This window comes from Drosophila erecta, unplaced genomic scaffold (assembly GCF_003286155.1).
Source record: "Drosophila erecta strain 14021-0224.00,06,07 unplaced genomic scaffold, DereRS2 tig00000055-arrow-pilon, whole genome shotgun sequence".
Classification (NCBI taxonomy): Eukaryota; Metazoa; Arthropoda; class Insecta; order Diptera; family Drosophilidae; genus Drosophila; species Drosophila erecta.
Genome location: NW_020825200.1, coordinates 7,814,948 through 7,832,826, shown reverse-complemented (window position 1 = coordinate 7,832,826; position 17,879 = coordinate 7,814,948). Strand labels below are relative to the sequence as shown.

Below are 17,879 nucleotides of genomic sequence, written 5' to 3'. Positions count from 1 at the left end.
AAAACGAAACGACAACGCGCTCCGTACGCAGCCAGTGCCATTAAAATCAACGTGAAACAACAATTAGCATTCAAGGTTAACCAGAAACGAACCGCGAACAGTCGACGACGAGCTGAGTTGCCAACTGGGGACCAGCAATTGTTTAAACAGACCCCCCCACATTGGGCCCCTAGAAACCGGTTACTGTTTCTTTTTTCCCATTTCGCACTAACAATATATAAATAGATGTGGTGGATCCTAGGTCAGATACAAGCAAGTCCTGGATGATTGCGTATGCTGAGCATATTATTCTGCCGCCTAAACAGAAATAACTAATAAATATTCTAGTAATTTGGGCAACAAATTATGCAGTATAAGCTATTTACCTTAGAAAAGTATTTATTTTATTCATTCCACTCCCCTAACTACACAAATTACCATCCAAACTCCCTTGCAAATATAGCAAGTGATGTATTCATTTAGATAATGGACTCAAAGGCTGCCACCAACAAAGAGAACAAACCCCCACTTGAGATACCCAACCTCCAGATACGCACCCATAAACTAGCTGTCATCTGCTCATCTGTATAGTGCGCTCACAGATACAAAATCTTAGCTTCTTTCCCGGAGCGGAGGTCAGTGAACTCGGCGAGCTGCCCAGCAACCTTTGACAGGGGGCTCCACCTAAAGTCTCTGGGCACCTGGTCGCCTGCCCCAACTCGATTTCCTATATGGCAGACTTGACTAGCACGTCATCGATGGTTGTTGAATAAAAAAATATAAAAAACTGTGCCTCTTTATGATTTACGGCTCTCTTGCGGAGGGTCAGCCCCTTCTGAAGCATTCACTTTCGGTTTTAAATTTTCTAGGAAGCTTTTTATATTTTCGAACAGGCGAACAGCTTGAGGCACACGCTCCAACTGCTGATCGCACAATTGTATTTTATAATAAACTTTTTGAGGGCGACTCTTATGGTTGTCTCTTTCACGCACGCCGGCTATTCGTATAATGGAGGTTTTTTTCAGTTTCGGCCTTTTTCGGGGGTTTTATGGACGGTGACCTACTTTTTATTCTACGCAGCAGAGGTGCGGTACACTGCGCAACAAATCAGTATAAACTTCAAGCAAGAAACTAATTAAAAAATAAAAATTGTAGTAAAAAATTATAACAAGTCAGCCGGCTATTTATGGGTTAGTTATTATAACAAATGTAAGTCTAAAATATAGCGTGTCAAACTGAGTAATAGGGTTTTATTTATATTGCTCCGCAGTATTTTTTTAACAGATGTTTATTTTCCTTACGCCTTAGGATTTAACAATAATTTCCTAGCTGTGAAGGTGCGAAAAGTGTGAGTTCTGTATAAATGCTTAAAGTTTGTTTATTTTTGAGCTTATTTTCCATGATTTACTTGGTGGGTAGCAGTTTAAGTTACTGTCGTTCGCGTGGAATCCCGTGTAATCCTCTGGGGGATCATAATTAAGCCACAATAACTTGTCATATTTAAGCCTCTCCGGGCTAACAGTCCGCCGTTCAGCGCACTGCGATTCCACGGCAACAACTCATTACAGCACTCCCGTCCTCTTTTTCCAGGGCTCACTGTGGGGCTGCGGAACGTCAACGTTCGCATACCGTCCGCCGTTAAGCGTGGCGATAATGCGCTCTTAATCTGCAATTATGACATCGAGAACGACACGCTGTACACGGTGAAATGGTATCGGGGCAGACGGGAGTTCTACCGCTATACGCCCAAGGAGAATCCGGCCTGGAAGATATTCACCAAAGCGAACGAAATCGATGTCGAGGTGAGTGCGGAGATGACAACCAAGTGGCTAAAGGCCATTTTAGAATGCTAGAGTTTTTGTTATCTATTTAGAGGCAAAAAGTCGGGTCGTTATGTTGTCATATAAGTGCAAAATTTTTAATAATATGTGAACCAGATACCCAGATACCTTATATACCAGATTCCTTATTGTGAAATATACTTATATATAAATTTAAAAAAATAAAGATTAAAAAATATTACTTTCGTTCTGAGCACAAAATTTAAAATCAATGATTACCATTGTGTTTCTATTATTTTTTCCACCACTGTAAGTCAGCGATCGATTATTGGATCAAGAACTGCAAAATTTTTACAAATTATAAAAATATAGATAACAAAGTGTTTTTTTGATCGAAAACTAAAAAATTACTGAGCCAGCTTGATAAAAAAAAAGGCTTTACTCACTTTAAAGAATAAAAATAGCAAGAGAGTATTTTTTTAATTTCGAGTTTTCCCACGTTTGGTTTTCTTTTTTGGTTGGCGTACCCTGATTAAAATGCTTAAACGGCTATAAATAGCCAAGTTATCAACACTGAGTGCTGTGATATGATGATGACGTGCTTTATTGAAACTGAAAGACAGACAAGGAGGGGCAAAGCAACGAAAGCAACGAAAGCAAAAAGTTGCCAATGTAAATTGCTTTAAATAACTGAAGGCAAAGTGCTGCTGATGGGCTTCTTTGTTGCTGCTGCTGCTGCTGTTGCGATGTTGTTGTTGATGCTGCTGCTGCGATGTTGCCGATAGTATTAACGACAGCAGCAGTTGCAGCAGTTGCAGCAGGGGCATTGCAAACAATCGACCTGTTTTCGATGTTCGTGTGTGCATCCATGTTGGTTTTATGCATGTTAAAAAGTTTTAATTAACAATTTTGACTTCCCATTTGCTGCGCTCTCATTGTTGACTTTAGCTGACATTTCGATATTAAAACGGGGAAAAGTACAAAAACCACATGATATTTAAATATTGTCGATGGACAGCAACGAAGGTTACGCCTATCTTATGTATTCACTTACGTAAAAGCTGAACGCAAATAGCTGGTGGTTGCTTTATAAGCGCTGTTTACCTGAGCACAATTAATTTACTAAAGGAAATATTTTTAAAATGTATGATTAATATTTACTTTACATATGTGTGAACAATGGGTGTAGAAAAAATATTTGTTCCGGTTTGAGTATTCATTCGCTATCTACGTACATTGACAGCCAACAAAGATTTAACTTCATCTACTGCTTTTCAAATTAACTACACAGACTGCCCAATCGAATGCCAGCCACGTTCTGTTGCGAAATGTTCCCACCTCGATATCGGGAAAATTTGCCTGCGAAGTGTCCGCGGATGCACCCACCTTCGATACCTCCATCGTGGCCGCCGACATGGAGGTGGTTGGTAAGTGAGCAGGTGTTTTTCCCACCCTTTCACTAACCCACCGTGTTCCGCCCCAGAATTGCCCACCCAACGACCCATAATTACCGGCATCCATTCAAGATACCGCCTGGGGGACGTTGTGAATGGGAACTGCTCCTCGGATTACTCCAAGCCGGCTGCGAACCTCACCTGGTGGATCAACGACATCCAGGTGCCACCCAATTACCTCCGCGTCTACGACATTCAGCGGCACGTGGCCGAGCATCTGGAGTCGGCGGTGTTGGAGATCAAATTCGTGGTCACGGTGCACCACTTCATCAAGAGTCGCTTAAAGGTGAGTTGGCATACCTCAGCATCTGTGGAACCTACAAAACGATCGATTCCTTCATTATACAGTTGAAATGCTCGGCAAGAATACACGAAATCTACGCGCAGGAAAGCGAGAAACTAATCGAGGAAGATCGTCCCAGATTTCTGGCCTCCGGCAGATCCCCTGATATGAATATGTATCCATTCGATCAGCCGGGGGATGTAGATGAGCATAACGAGCTGTTCTTAATCCATTCAAGTAAGTACTTTTCTAATATACAAGTAATATTATGAAACATGTGAGTTAAAATAAAAACACACATTTGGGATCTCTGTTTCTCCTTCAAGATAATCAATAGACAAGATAAGCGTACAGTCCTAAATAGGTGAGCTTTGTCTCCGTAAAAATTAGCCAGAAAACAGATGAGGAGCCAACTGACCCAAGCGGGCATGCAGATCTGGCCCTGATTGTTTTTGCCAGCCAAACATAGATGTATGCACAGGGGAAACATTTGTACGCCCGCCATTACAGTGATAAACTGTAGGGCATTAAATCAAAGTTAGCGAAAAAGGACCGAGCACCTTATTATCCTTGTGTGTTTGGCCCTCTGACCGGCAGCGATTTATTAATGCTCTGCGCTAAGCTGGAAGCAATTAATTCAAAGATTAATTTCACCACCGAGTGCCCTTTCCGAAGCGGATTTCAATCTCTAGCCCCGCCTAAGCCAATCTGTTTTGTTCTGTTTTATTTCAGATGCGGCTTGCGGACCATTTGCCTGGCATCCGATTCTGTTTGTGCTGTTGTGGCCAAGTTTTTGGGTTTTGGGCGCCTGGGAGAGCTGGGAGCACTGGCTGCGGAACCTGTTGGAGATTCGTCATTCCGGCAGGGCGCTGCGGTGATAGGATGGCCAGTGGCAGGAGAGATGGACTTCAGGCGGGACTTGAGACGGATGGGAAACCCTGCTCAGGCTCGGCAATAACGGAACCCACATTTAGCGAATCGATTAGCAAATCAACAGTGAAGGGTCCTCAGCATACCGAATATACCTATTCACATACACCTACATCTATGTTAAGTACGTAACTGTAAAGACAAATGCATTTCCAAGGACCCGTACTCCTCTATTCCTAAGTAAAGTGTAAATAGGCATCGAGCACTTCCTCGCATACTCAACAGGAATATATATATACTGCATACAAGATATATATATCTACTCTCTAAGCAGGATTCTAAATGTTTGCTTTCGTTGGGTTTTCGACGATTTATTGTTAAGATTGTGGTTTCTATGCAGATTCATTGTTCTGTTCGTCTGTGTCTGTACAACTAAAATGATTAGCCGTAGCTTTAACTTTAGTGTGATCTTAAGTTGAAGGTGTGCGTATTGATGGAAGCCAAATAAAGATGATTTTATTTGATCACTTAGTTGCTGTTCTTTTCACTTCTAAGGCTCGGGATGGTAAGTACCTATTTCATTCAGATCCTTAGTCTGTACTCACCCACATTATAATAACTTGTTGTGGTTGCCAAAATTCCCAACATTATACTTTCTTTTGTACTATATATTATTTGGTAGACCCTTCCTATTCCATTTGTGTGGAAAAAACAGCTGAAACGGGAGTACGAAGGACCAAGTTCTCAAGCCGAGCCGCAAATGGAAAACTTGTATTTCACGTGACAAAAACAACGCTCTGGAATGGATACTTGGAGTCGCAATTGGCGGAATGACATGAAAACCAGCGTCAAATGGGTTTTTTTTTTTTTTTTTTTTTTAAATGTTTATTATTATAAAGCGACGAATCCGTACATGCAGTACTAGTACCATAACATTGCAATTAAACATATAAATAATATAACCAAACTTCTCACTTATCGTGGGAAGACTAACAACAGAGTCTCAAACGTCGAGGGGGTCTTTAAAGCTGTCCAATTGTTTTGGCAAAGCCCTTTCTTTTAAGCCTTCTTAGAGGCCTGGCAGGGAGTAGGCGTCTTGCTAGCATGCTGTGGTGTCTTTTAAGCCTATCACTGTATCTGCTTGTGTGCCTTGAGATCTGTTCTTCCACTGTATGCAGATTAAGGTCCCGATGAAGGGTTGAGCTACGTACATAGTATGGGCAGTTGGTGATGGCACGCATTGCACGATTTTGCAAGACCTCAATGCGTTTATAGTTCGATTTTGCAGCAATACCCCAGATCTGCACTCCATATAGCCAGATCGGGGCTATACAGTGGGCGTATACTGCCCTTTTGGCTCTAAGTGTCATGGTGCTTCTTCTGTTGATCAACCATCGCAGTTGTTGCATTCTCTGACCGCATCTCCGTGCCGCAGCTTTTAAGTGTGGGCCAAAGGTCAACCGTTTGTCAAGGGTGATCCCAAGGTATTTAGCCTGCAGAGGTTGTTCTAGGGTTACGCCATCAAATTGTATGGGTGGTGTGCGCCTAATGAGAGTCTTCAAGGTGAAACAAGGATTGATGGTCTTATGTGGATTTACCTTTAAGTTCCATCTTTTGCACCATGCAGCCAAAGTATTGAGATACTCTTGGAGGCCACGTGCTGCCTCAGTGCAAGAACTGGAGCTGTATAACAGTGCGATATCGTCAGCGTAAGTGGCGAGTAGGGCCTTCCTGGGAGCTTCCATATGGTGCATATTTGGGCAAGGCAAATCCGCGGTAAATATTGAGTAGAGCAGCGGGCCGAGGACGCTGCCCTGCGGAACTCCAGCTCTCATGTAGCAAGGGGTTGAGTAGGTGCTTCTGACCCTGACCATGAACTTCCTATCTTCCAGGTAAGATTTCAGGACTCCATAGTATGGTGCTGGAAGCAGCTTTTTTATTTTGCAGAGTAGGCCGATATGCCAGACTCTGTCAAATGCTTGCTGCATGTCAATAAATACAGCATTGCAGTATTCCAAGTCGTCAAACGCCTGAATAATGTGCTTAACCAGTCTGTGAACCTGCTCCACAGTGCTGTGTCCCTGTCGAAATCCAAACTGGTGATCTGGGAGGATACGGCGCTCCTTAATAAAGTCACCTAGTCTGTTGGCAATCAGCCTTTCCCATATCTTGGATAGCGAAGACAGCAGACTTATGGGCCGATACGATTCCGGATCCTCTTCAGGTTTCCCAGGCTTATGTATCATGAGAATTGCTGCCATTTTCCACTGCTTTGGGAAGGACTGCACCCTAAATATAGCATTAAATATTTTCGCCATGTATAGGATGGCTCGGAGAGGTAGCGCTTTTAACGTGGCATTACAGACATTGTCGATGCCAGGAGTCTTCTTTATTGGCATTGATTTAATGACTTCGGCAATTTCCTCAACCCTGATTGGTTTAATTGGTAGCGACATTTGTAGGGGTATCTCTAGGCTGTCAAGCGTCTCTCGATTCTGCTCCATTGTAGCGAATTGGTAATGGGTGAACCTAGTCTCCAAATGATTTGCAAAGGAATTGGCCTGTTCCTCCTCGTTTTTAGCAAGTTCACCTCCCGGGCATCTAATGGGTACCTGTCTGAACGGTTGTCTTTTGAGGGATTTGGTGGACTTCCAGAGTGAATACCCAGCATCCACCGTATAGTCCATAGAAGCCAGCTTCTGCTCAAAAAAGATACTTCGAAGGTCTCTTACCACATTTCGTAGTTGTTTTGCAGCACGGTTCCATAAGATGCGGTCCCAGGGATCTTGAGATCGGATTGCTCGCCTTCTGAGTCTCCTTTTCTGTGTCAGGAGCTCTCTAGCCTCTCTTGTTAGGGATATTCCATAGGGGGTGCCTGTCCGAGGAACAGAAGGCGTAGATGCAGTCGCAGCCCTGTGAATACTTTGCGTAAGGTGATCAACAGCCATTTCAATTTCTTCACCAGAATTTAGCGTGATGTTCAACGGGATCATGCTCTCCAGTTGTTGACTAAAAGCGAGCGGGTCAGTGTGCTTGTTGACTAATCGTGGACTTGGATTCACATGGGTACTATCTGTCACAATACTGATGATCAAAGGCAAGTGATCGGAGTCCAGATCCCAACTTTGTGTTATACTTGTTAGGGAATCTGGTATACCATGATGCACCGCGAAGTCAATGCAGGAAGGCGTATGACTGGGTACATAAGGATACCTGGTTGGCGAACCAGTTGCAAGTATCTTAGCTCCAGTGATAGAGATGGCTTCCGCTAGCTCACGCCCCCGGGGTGAATTGTAGGTGTCGCCCCAAAGCCAGTGTCGGGCGTTCCAGTCGCCACCAATCATATACCGTTGGCCGCAAGAGCGTATTGTGTCAGTAAATTGTCTTTCGTCGATACTAACACTGGGAGGACAGTAAATGGCGCCGAACTGCACGTCACCCAGTCCTGTAGCTACTTTTACTGTAGACATTTGTATGCTGCGTGTCTCTATGACCCTTTGCGGGAAATGGCGAAGAGTTGTCCTAACGAACACGGCTGCTCCACCAACGCTATTATTATTTTGCGATGGCCTAAATGCTGGATAGAAAGCATAACCATATATCTTAACAGTATCCCCTCTTTTAATTCTAAGTTCCGTCACAAGAAGAATGTCCACGCTATTATTGTGCGCGTAAAGCTCAATATCTTTAGCTTTTCTTGAAATGCCGTTGGCATTCCAAATAAGAATCTTTAGTGGATTCATTGTGGGTGTGGAGCGTTGTTAGAAAGCTGGTAGGTATGTTCATTCCCAGCTCCTTGCTTTAACATGGTGGTTATTTCAAATACCATTCTTTCGAGCTTTTCAAGTCGTTGATTGGTTTGATTTCTGTGATGTTGCTGATCTTGTTGCTGCTGTTGCAACCACATAAGAAACTGATGTTGTTGTTGTTGTTGCATTTGCTGCTGCCATTCTTGGAACTGTTGTTGTTGCTGTTGTAACAATGCTTGGACGTCAAGTGAATTATTTTGCTGAGTGTTCAGTCGTTGTTGCTGCGATAACTGTTGCGTTTGTAAGTTATATAAACGTCGCTGAGCTGGTCCATCCTTGGAGGGAGTTGTATTAGAGTATTCTTTTGCTACTGTGGCATAGGATACTTTTGTATTTACCCCAGGGCCTATAGATGGTTGATGCTGTACCATATTTTGGTGTTGTTGTGTTGGTTGCTGATCTTCAGTTGACTGGTTAGTACTCTTACGGCGATTAATCTGCACGGAAGGAAACTGTTGCTGATCTCTATGGTTGAACCCATGATTCTGCCTATTTAAGTGATTCGCCTTCTTCGCAGGCCCCATAGATCTGCGGAGAAGCTCCTGGTACTTATGGCAACCTTTATAACTAGCCATGTGATCGTGAGAACAGTGATAGCATGTGGGCAGAGCATCTACAGGACGTGTACATTGTGTGGTTTGGTGATTTTCACCACACCTGGCACAATTTGGATGTCTGCGGCAGTATTTAGCTGTATGGCCATACTCCTGGCAACGTCGACATTGTGCAATTTCACTAGACTTTCGCATCCTTTCGATCCGTATTTTCTGTCGGCAAAGGGTCTTCACGTGATAAATTTCATTAATATTAGGGCAGGGCTTAATGTTAATGAAAAAAATATTGAGTTTTTCATCTTTATTAACCCTTGAACTAGGGTTGTGAATGTGAAGTACTTCATAGCCTAAACATTTCAGATCGGCCGTTATATCTTTGTTTTGTGTGCTGTGATGTAAGTCCCTTACTACAATTCTGTGTGCTTTTTCTGTCAGCATTTGGTAAGTGTGAAACTGCATACCAATTTCATCCATATAGCTAACAATTTTTCTGTAAGTGTCACTGTCTTTGGGAAATATTCTGACTGTTTCCCCTTGGTTAGCTTTGACTACGACGTTATCTAGACTTGCCTTTTCTTGTATGAGCTCAAATAGGTCATTTAAGTTGCTAATATTAACAACAATTTGGGGTGGTTTTTTAAAATCTTTGAGTTGATTGTTGGCGTTAGATGTTTCCTGGGATTTATTGGCAGTATTGTTTTCTGCAGATTGAAATTCGTCCATGCGGGCACTAGCATCATCGGCATCCTCAGACATCATGTCTTCCCCGTTTTCTTCATTAGTAATGATGTCCGTGTCGAGAATAGCAAACCTGTTACTAGAGCTTGCCTTCTGGTTAATTGTGGGGACCAAGTGCGGGCCCTGGGTACTGCTCACTCTTTTCGGTTTAAGGATGGGGGACAGTGGCTTTGCATTTTTTCTCTTGCCTGCTTTCCGATTTTGATCATCCAGTAATCTTCTGGCAGCACCGCTTAGATTTTTTGCTGCAATGTCGGGGCTGGTCAATTGGGAACATTCTTGGTTTGCTACACTTGAACCAGAACAGATGCTGCTCATTGTGGGATTTGCCATTGTGTATATGGTGCTGCTACTGGCACTAGAAAATGTCACTGTTGTTGTGGTGGGACTGCTTTGAGACTTATTGCATGTAATGCGTTGAATTTCTGATCGGCACTCGTCTCTAATCTTACTAGGTAATTTTCCAGCTATTGAGAACATTTTTTCATGATCAATCTGCTTCTTTATAAGCTGAGAGTCATCGAAACTGTTTTCATTCATTGTTTTTATATTGTCTTAATATTCAGCAAATAATTTGCGGGCCCAAATGTCCGGAACAGAGCATAAACAGTTCGGTTTTACTGATAAGCAAAGTTTGTTTACCTCTTGTGCAGTTCTGCGCGGGGTGAGGTAGATGACTTGCCCGAAGGGCAGAAAGCACCGTTTGAATGCACTTCACCTGATGCACTTTTTGTTTTTGTCAAACTGCCGACACCGCTCAAAGCAGCGCCCAAATAAATGATTTGTGCTATTTTGAGCACAAAAGGGAATGCACCGATAAGCAAAAAATAAATCACTTTTGCATGCGCGCGACACAACCGATCTCTTTGACTGCCAGAGTAGGAATCCTGCGTCAAATGGGTGGTGCTGATTTTGGCAACAGCCATTTTTCACAGTGCGCTACACGGGTGAGTGGGGTACTCATCCCACAGATTACTGCCCGCTTGCAATTTCGCACTCGAATGCATATCTGCATCCCAGCTCCCTGTTGAGCTACTGCCATAGGGCCAAAAACTGGGCCAGGAGCTCTAGGAGCAAATTATTTGGCGTATAAGTGTTGCTCTAGTGCAGTGTACTGAATTTGTTAAGTTACATAATAAGAAATAAGTACATAAAAATCGACACATGTTAAAATTGGGATTTCCACCAATTCATGGAAAGTAAAAATGATTTAAGTCTTGAGCTTGGTAATGTCATCTCAAATCATTATTACACAAATTTAGCAATTTGATTATATCCTTCTGGCTATGATTCTTATAAGTCAGGCCAACGAATACTATATTTACGCAGAATACGCAGTTTTCAGTATCTTAAGACAAAGCAGGAAGGTAGTTCCGGCAGGCTGATGTAATTAGATATTAAAAAACTTTTGACAACCAAGTGACAAGTTCACCAGAAGTGAGTAAATTGTGTTAAGTGTATTTATAAATGCAAGATACTTTTACGTTACAAGATTTAATATCAGAAATTACGTTTTAATGATTAAAGACAACGAAACTATGCTTTCTTTGTTCTTACTTTCAATTAATTTCTCAGTTTCTTTGAAAGCCATACAGTATAATCGTCGGTTTATACCCTCTGCAAGGGTATACCAACCAACTCGTTTTCGGCTTTCGTATCCGTATCTGCAGAATTGCTCTGCCAGTCGGGCCAATTGCTTGAAAATGACTTTTGGCAGCGGCCAAAAAGCGAGCTGCCGAAGCTGCTTAATGGACAATCGAAAACGCATTGAACTGGCAATTTCGGTTTTGCTCCCGTGGCAAATTGATTTCCGTTTGCGGTCGCATCCCAGCGTCAACTGGCTCCTGATGACAGCAGCCGCCGCCAGGTGGCGCACTCATTAAAACTGCACTGCAACCGGGTCAGAATTGCAGTAGTGCAGGTCGTTTGGTTGGGAGCTTTTCGTTTTGGCCTGGCTGGTGGGTGGCCCTGACGGGTCCAACCACTTACCATTGTCAAAACCAGTCGAAACGGGCCGAGGACGAAGGAGCTGCTTGCATCGTAAGCTTTTTTGTCGTCCTGCTTTTGACTTGCGTGGGACAAACAAACATTTGTTAATTACTTTTTCGGGTGCAGCCACAGAAAACAGAAATCGGATTCATTTTCCACTGCTCTTGTCCGGCTTACAGACAGTTGGTTTCTTTCGACCTTTTTTTGGCGCAGGACTTTTCCATTGTTTCAGACGCGTTGAAATTGAAATTAAGCAATTTTAACTTTGACAATTACGACATAAAACCATCGACGTTGCACATGAAATGCAGACAAGTTGCTTGGAAATATAATGGTAAATGGTGAGGGGGCGATTTTGGTAATAACTCATATTTTTTTATTTGGTCAACATTTAATTGCAGTATATTAAGTAGATCAAATGCAATCAGAGAATTTTAAAAGCTTAGACTAAAGCATCTTTTATTAAAGCATCCCAAAAATATGTTACACTATTTTAAAAACAACTAAAGGCCCTAAATTATGTTAGAGTATTTGTAAGTTAGTTTAAAGCCTCGCATAGGTCTGTCTTTTAATTTGAACAACTAAATTAAAATGCTGCTCCAGTATTGCCTTTGGATATTAGCAAAGCATTTAAATAAATATGTACCTTTCGGGCAGCTAATGTAATTTAAAGTGTATACTTAATCAGTCTTACTTAATATCCAGTCTTCGGCAAATGAAAATCATAAAAAGGTAATAAATTGTTTAGAAGGGTAAAAAATTCTAGAAATAAAAGGCAGTGGTGTTTATAAGTGAACTTAAATAAATTATGCTCGTGCCGTGATATGGTAAACAAATGAGAGGATAGTACTTAATTTAATAAGTAAACAACAGATCGTTGTAGCCGAGTTGCTCGACTATCAGATACCCGCTATTCAGTTAGTGTGTTTTGCGTAAAACGGAAAAATATGTAAACATCTTCAAAATCGTAGACGTGACAAATTTTAGCTGAGCTTCCTTTTGCATTCAGTATATTGCTTTGTTCTTTCTTATTTATTTAATAAGTATAAGACTGGTAAATTATCAGTTCATTTTAGATTGTCTTACACCCAGTATGAACAGAAAACCATTTTACTTTTATAAACATACCTTTATCGGATACAAAGAGAACTTTAACAGTTTTCATGGTCATGTTCCATGCGGCCTAAAACGCTCTCCACTCCGATAAATAGCCGCGACTTCGATGGCGAAGAGTCCAGTGATTTCCCATCTTACCATCGAGAATGTGGTGCGGTGCCTTGTCGATTGTGTGTCTCCTGTTCGGAATTTCCGAGGCCCGCAAAGGATTTGGTCCTGGCGAGCAGGACTGGGGCTACGTGGACGTCCGCGAAGGGGCGCACATGTTCTACTGGCTATATTACACCACTGCTAATGTGAGCAGCTATACTGATCGACCGCTGGTTCTGTGGCTCCAGGGCGGACCTGGTGGCTCCTCCGCGTCCCTTGGAAACTTTCAGGAACTAGGACCCGTGGACACGAATGGCGAGCCGCGGGAGGGGAACTGGGTACAGCATGTCAACGTGCTGTTCATTGACAATCCCGTGGGATCGGGGTTCAGCTATGCGGATAACACCAGTCTGCTGGTTAGCAACAATGAGGAGCTCGTCGACGACCTCATCAGCTTCATGTTGCACTTCTATAAGTTGCACAAGGAGTTCAAGGATGTCCCTCTCCACATTTTCTCGGAGAGTTACGGCGGTAAAATGGCCCCCGCCCTGGCCATCCGACTGGATGCAGCCATGAAGGCCGGCGCACTGGCGCAGCCCGGAATTCTCAAGTCGGTGACCATCGGCAATCCCTGGATATCGAATCGGCACATCTCCCGGGAGCACTCCAAGTACATGTTCGTCAATGGCTTGATCGATGAGGATGGGGTAACGCTGCTCGATGCCCAGGAGGAACGCATCTTAAGTGCCCTCAAGAAACACGAGTTCAACAAGGCCACTGATGAGTACCACATCTGGTATGAACTCATGCAGGAGCTGACTGGCGAGGTCTACCTGTACAACACGCAGACCCACCTGGATCCCGCAGAGGACAGAACCTACGGCTACGGAAGTGATTTCATCGACTTTCTGAACAGAAATGTGAGTGAGGCCCTGCAGATCAACGGCACTATTTTTGCGTCCCAGGTTATGGACGTGTTAGCTAGCCTGCACGGAGATCGCCTTAAGTCGGAAATTAATACGAGTGAGTAACTGGTGTTAGCCACTCATTTTGAGTATGTTCACGTACTCCTTAACATTTATTTCAGTACCCCGCCTGCTGAACGAGACCTCCGTTAAGATCAACATTTATTCTGGCCAGCTGGACATTCTAGTGCCCACCACAGCCACTTTGGCTGTGATCAAGGACTGGGCATGGAACAACAAGTCCGAGTATCTGCGGGCCAATCGCACAGCCATCGTTATCAAGGGCATTCTTCAGGGTTACGAAAAGGTCGGAGGCAACTTCGGCATGTACTGGATAAATCGCTCGGGCCACCTGGTGCCCTCAGATAATCCTGTTGCCATGCAGTACGTCCTCAAGTCCGTTACTCAGTATGACAGCGACTACACCAAATAATTGATTTTATTATTATCAAAATTATTAGACACATTGAATAAAACATTGCTACCATACAGACGTCGTATGCCAGATGCCCACTTTCGGTATTCTATGCTGACGTCTTAGCCTTAAGTGCAGAGCTAGTATTTATAGTGGATGGGTCTGTCGGCGGGGGTCAGTGTTTACTCTAAGCAGCGTATATAAGTTCGATTTTGTTTAGAGGTCTACCAAGGCACTTCCACCAAGTTCATATGGTACAAACCTTTAGCACACTCTCACAGAATTTCTTCAAATGTTTTACAACTGTTCAGAGATTTAATTTGGGCGAATTTCTAGAATCCAAACATATACTCGCTTTACAGTCCTAAATTAGAAAAGAAAGGGTGGTTTCCACTTCGGTGATCACAGCCATTTGTAGTGTTTATTGGAAGAATGTACATATTTCCTAGTAAAGTAAGCAAACAGCTCAAAATCAGCGCGCATTTCCCGCCGAGCAGGCAGTTTAGTTCTACTTTCCTTTCCATTGACTCGTGATCATCGCGATCATGCACCTCAATGGGAATAAAAATCAGACATGGGCGTGTGCCCTGTGTTTTCTTTTGGCACTGATCTGCGCGCAAGGTGTGTACATTGTACCCCAATACTCATTACCCAAGTGAAAATACTTACTCGTATGTGCAACATTATAGGCGTGCAAAATAGGTTGCATTGTTGTGGTTTCCCATAATCTACGAAATGGACATATTCCCTGTAAATCTCGATTTCTTAGAAGAGTACTCCAGAAGAGTTGGTTATATCGTTGCAGGACGCGTTGGTCTGGGACCTGGAGTGCAGGAATGGGACTATGTGAAAGTGCGGGAGGGCGCTCACCTCTTCTACTGGCTTCTATACACCACGGCCAATGTGACCGACTTCACTGAGAGGCCGCTGGTAATCTGGCTGCAAGGGGGGCCCGGAGTGGCCTCCACCGGCAGCGGGGTCTTCGAGCAGTTAGGGCCCATCGACATCGAGGGCAGGAAGCGGGAAAGCAGTTGGGTGGACCACGTGAATGTTCTTTTTGTGGACAGTCCGGTGGGCACGGGATTCGCATACGTGGAGCAACACGGCCTGTATGCCAGAACCAATAGGCAGATAGCCCTCGATCTCGTGCAGTTGATGAAGCAGTTTCTCCAGAAGTATCCCGATTTTCGAAAGGTGCCCCTGCACATATTCTCCGAGAGCTATGGCGGAAAAATGGCTCCCGAATTCGCGTTGGAACTGCACTTGGCAAGGAAGCGGGGCGGATTGAAATGCGAACTGAAGTCCGTGGTAGTGGGCAATCCCTGGACCTCCCCACTGGACAGCATTCTGTCCTATGCCCCCTTTCTGCTCCAATCGGGCATTGTGGATGATGACGGCTATCGTCGAATATCGCGTTTGGCCGGCGAGTTGGCAGCACTTGTTTACGGCGGAAAGTGGTTACGCGCCTTGATGAAGGCGAGCGAGGTTCAGGATGAGATCTCCGCCAGTGCGGGCGGCGTCTTCATCTACAACACCCAGCGGCGCGTTCACGTGGACGAGGTCTACCGGTACGGCGAGGACCCGCAAATGAGCCACTTCATGCGGTCCAACGTGACTAAGGCACTGGGACTGGCCGATATGCCCGTGTGGATGGAGCAGAACTCTACAGTATTCGAGCGACTCAGTCAGGATATTTTTAAGCCTGCGAATCATATTGGTAATTCACTTTATGCTTGCGCTGAAAACAAATATTTTTAAGTTCACATTTCATTTCTAAAATGTAATGAACATTTTTTGTACATTATCTTACATGGGCAAAATGAGATTTGATCCCTTAACGTTTCCCTTTCAGTGGCCAAGCTGCTCGAGGAGACGCCCATACAGGTGGGCATTTACTCGGGCATTCTGGACCTACTCTGTGCAACGCCCGGCACCGTTAGCTGGATCCGCCAACTGAAGTGGCGCCTCCGCTCGGAGTATGCCAAGGCGAACCGAACCGCCATTCGGATCGACGGGATGCTGGAGGGGTACGAAAAGCACGGCGGACGACTTAGTATGTTCTGGGTCTTTCGGGCGGGACATCTGGTGCAGCAGGAGAACCCGACGGCAATGGCGTACATCCTAAGATACTTCACCAGCTATGGGTAGACTACAAGTTCCTTGGAATAAAGTTACAGAGCTTTTGCAACAATAGCTTTAACTCGAGAATTTCAGTCATCTTCAGCTTCAGTATCACCACCTTCAGTACCACCCGTGAGTATCTCAGAACACTTGGTAATTAAATGCCATAATTTCGAGGCAAGGCCACAAGTCACCCACATAAGGCCGTTGCCCAGGAGCGGCATCAGCAGCAGCAAACAATTCTCTAACAATTTACTCAAAATTAACTGAATCCCTACTGCCTTCCCTTCCAAACTTTCTGGCTGGGATGCGGTTGGCCGCATCACACGGACAGACATTCGTCTGGCTCAGGCGGAGGCTCATTGTTGAAGCGCTTTACAGGTGCACCGCATCAATTTATTTTCCACACAAAAGCCCATTAAAAGTCTTACACACTTGGGCATTGATGAGCGGCTGGGGAACTTTCCGTTTCGGGTCTGGGTAAATGTTTGCCAAATGAAACCACTTAACCTTTTTTTCCTCCAGCTACCGAAGGAGAAATGAGCAGACGGAGGAGGTTAAGTTTAAAAAAGCAGCGTTGCGGCGGCCTGGACCGCAGCAAAAACAAATTAATTAAAAACTTAAAAGTTTGTCTACGGCAACGCCTCAATTGGGCGGAATGGAGGAAAACAAGCGGGGACAGCAACTGGAAATTCGTCGATCCAGGACCTTTTGACAAATCCCCAAAGTCTGTCAATTCATTGGACTGAAAAAACAAGGCTTTTAAAAAATATCGGTATTTTGTGCCAAATTTAGTACTTTAATGACATACAATTAAACACCCAATATTAATAAGACGCTTAAAATAATTCCACGCAATATTTCAATGAAATCACTTTGTCGCGCGACATCAGAATATTAACCAAACCCAATTTGACAATTGATTTAAGTGGCCCAGCTCGATTTTGTGCGGCACCTTGCAAAGGCCCCCTCCTCAGAAATCACTCACGTCTCTTTGTCATCAACAACTAATTAGGAAATACTTACGGGCGAAAATAGCAATCGAACTGCGCCAGGACCTCCAGTGCCGGGTAGATAGATTGTAATTGGAGTCCATGGTCTTTGTTCTCGCGTTCCACACGAACCGCGCTCTGTCACGTCAGGGTGCCGAGTAATTTTCACACAAGTTAACGCCACATATCGTGCATATTAATTATAGGCAAATCTAATTTGCCAGACCACCCGCCCATTCCCATGCCCACCGCGAATCCTCCAACTGCAGACGGCAGTCACGTTTAAGGACCCGTCCCGCGTCAAGTATGCGGATAAAGCTCCTGCACGTATGCCACAGGTTCTATACTACGGTATGGTATGGTATGGCATGGTATGGTATCTGGGCCTGGGCAGGATCGTGTGTGGCTGCCACGTTTTCAGGGGGTGGGGGGAAGGCTATTGTAGCCATGTCAAATATTTATAGGGAAGCATGCCAAGATTTACCACGCAACTCACAAATTGCTCCCGTATGCTGGCTCTTTCTTGGCCCGGCCAAGAGTAAAATAAATTAAATGCCTGCTGAAAACAAAGGAAAATTGTTCGCATGAAAAATGCGGCTGCTGAATACGGACGGGGTAAGCAGAAGGTGAGTGTAGAACAAAATTAAAGAAAGCAAAGGTGAATAAATGGGTGCTAATTAGTAAACAGTCAAAGGCAGATGTTGCCAATTCTTCAGGTTCTGG

General features: G+C 44.1%; 3 protein-coding genes across 3 annotated transcripts; all 3 read left to right on the top strand.

The window, feature by feature from the left end:
- Positions 1-1,469: 1,469 nt before the first annotated feature.
- LOC6543100 lies at positions 1,470-4,871 on the top strand (the record flags this gene model as incomplete). Its single annotated transcript, XM_026978474.1, has 5 exons — positions 1,470-1,781; positions 3,052-3,187; positions 3,244-3,500; positions 3,563-3,734; positions 4,230-4,871. Coding segments are annotated over 5 exons (1,023 nt in total), but the record flags the coding sequence as incomplete, so codon positions are not given.
- Positions 4,872-12,688: 7,817 nt separating this feature from the next.
- On the top strand, positions 12,689-14,168 carry LOC6542035 (retinoid-inducible serine carboxypeptidase). Its single transcript, XM_001968970.3, has 2 exons — positions 12,689-13,686; positions 13,751-14,168. The coding sequence occupies exons 1-2, from the start codon at positions 12,720-12,722 to the stop codon at positions 14,059-14,061; spliced, it is 1,278 nt and encodes a 425-aa protein (XP_001969006.1). The 5' UTR covers positions 12,689-12,719; the 3' UTR covers positions 14,062-14,168.
- A 346-nt stretch (positions 14,169-14,514) lies between these two features.
- LOC6542032 (retinoid-inducible serine carboxypeptidase) lies at positions 14,515-16,231 on the top strand. The gene is made up of 3 exons (XM_001968969.3): positions 14,515-14,664; positions 14,849-15,760; positions 15,896-16,231. Exons 1-3 carry the CDS (start codon positions 14,589-14,591, stop codon positions 16,189-16,191), a joined length of 1,284 nt encoding a protein of 427 aa, XP_001969005.1. The 5' UTR covers positions 14,515-14,588; the 3' UTR covers positions 16,192-16,231.
- The last annotated feature ends 1,648 nt before the right edge of the window (positions 16,232-17,879 follow it).

Coding starts and splice junctions, on each gene's coding strand:
- LOC6542035 (XM_001968970.3), top strand. CDS start 12,720: ATGTGGTGCGGTGCCTTGTCGATTGTGTGTCTCCTGTTCGGAATTTCC. Junction 13,687..13,750: donor TAAGTCGGAAATTAATACGA/GTGAGTAACTGG, acceptor CATTTATTTCAG/TACCCCGCCTGCTGAACGAG.
- LOC6542032 (XM_001968969.3), top strand. CDS start 14,589: ATGCACCTCAATGGGAATAAAAATCAGACATGGGCGTGTGCCCTGTGT. Junction 14,665..14,848: donor GGCACTGATCTGCGCGCAAG/GTGTGTACATTG, acceptor ATATCGTTGCAG/GACGCGTTGGTCTGGGACCT. Junction 15,761..15,895: donor TAAGCCTGCGAATCATATTG/GTAATTCACTTT, acceptor TTTCCCTTTCAG/TGGCCAAGCTGCTCGAGGAG.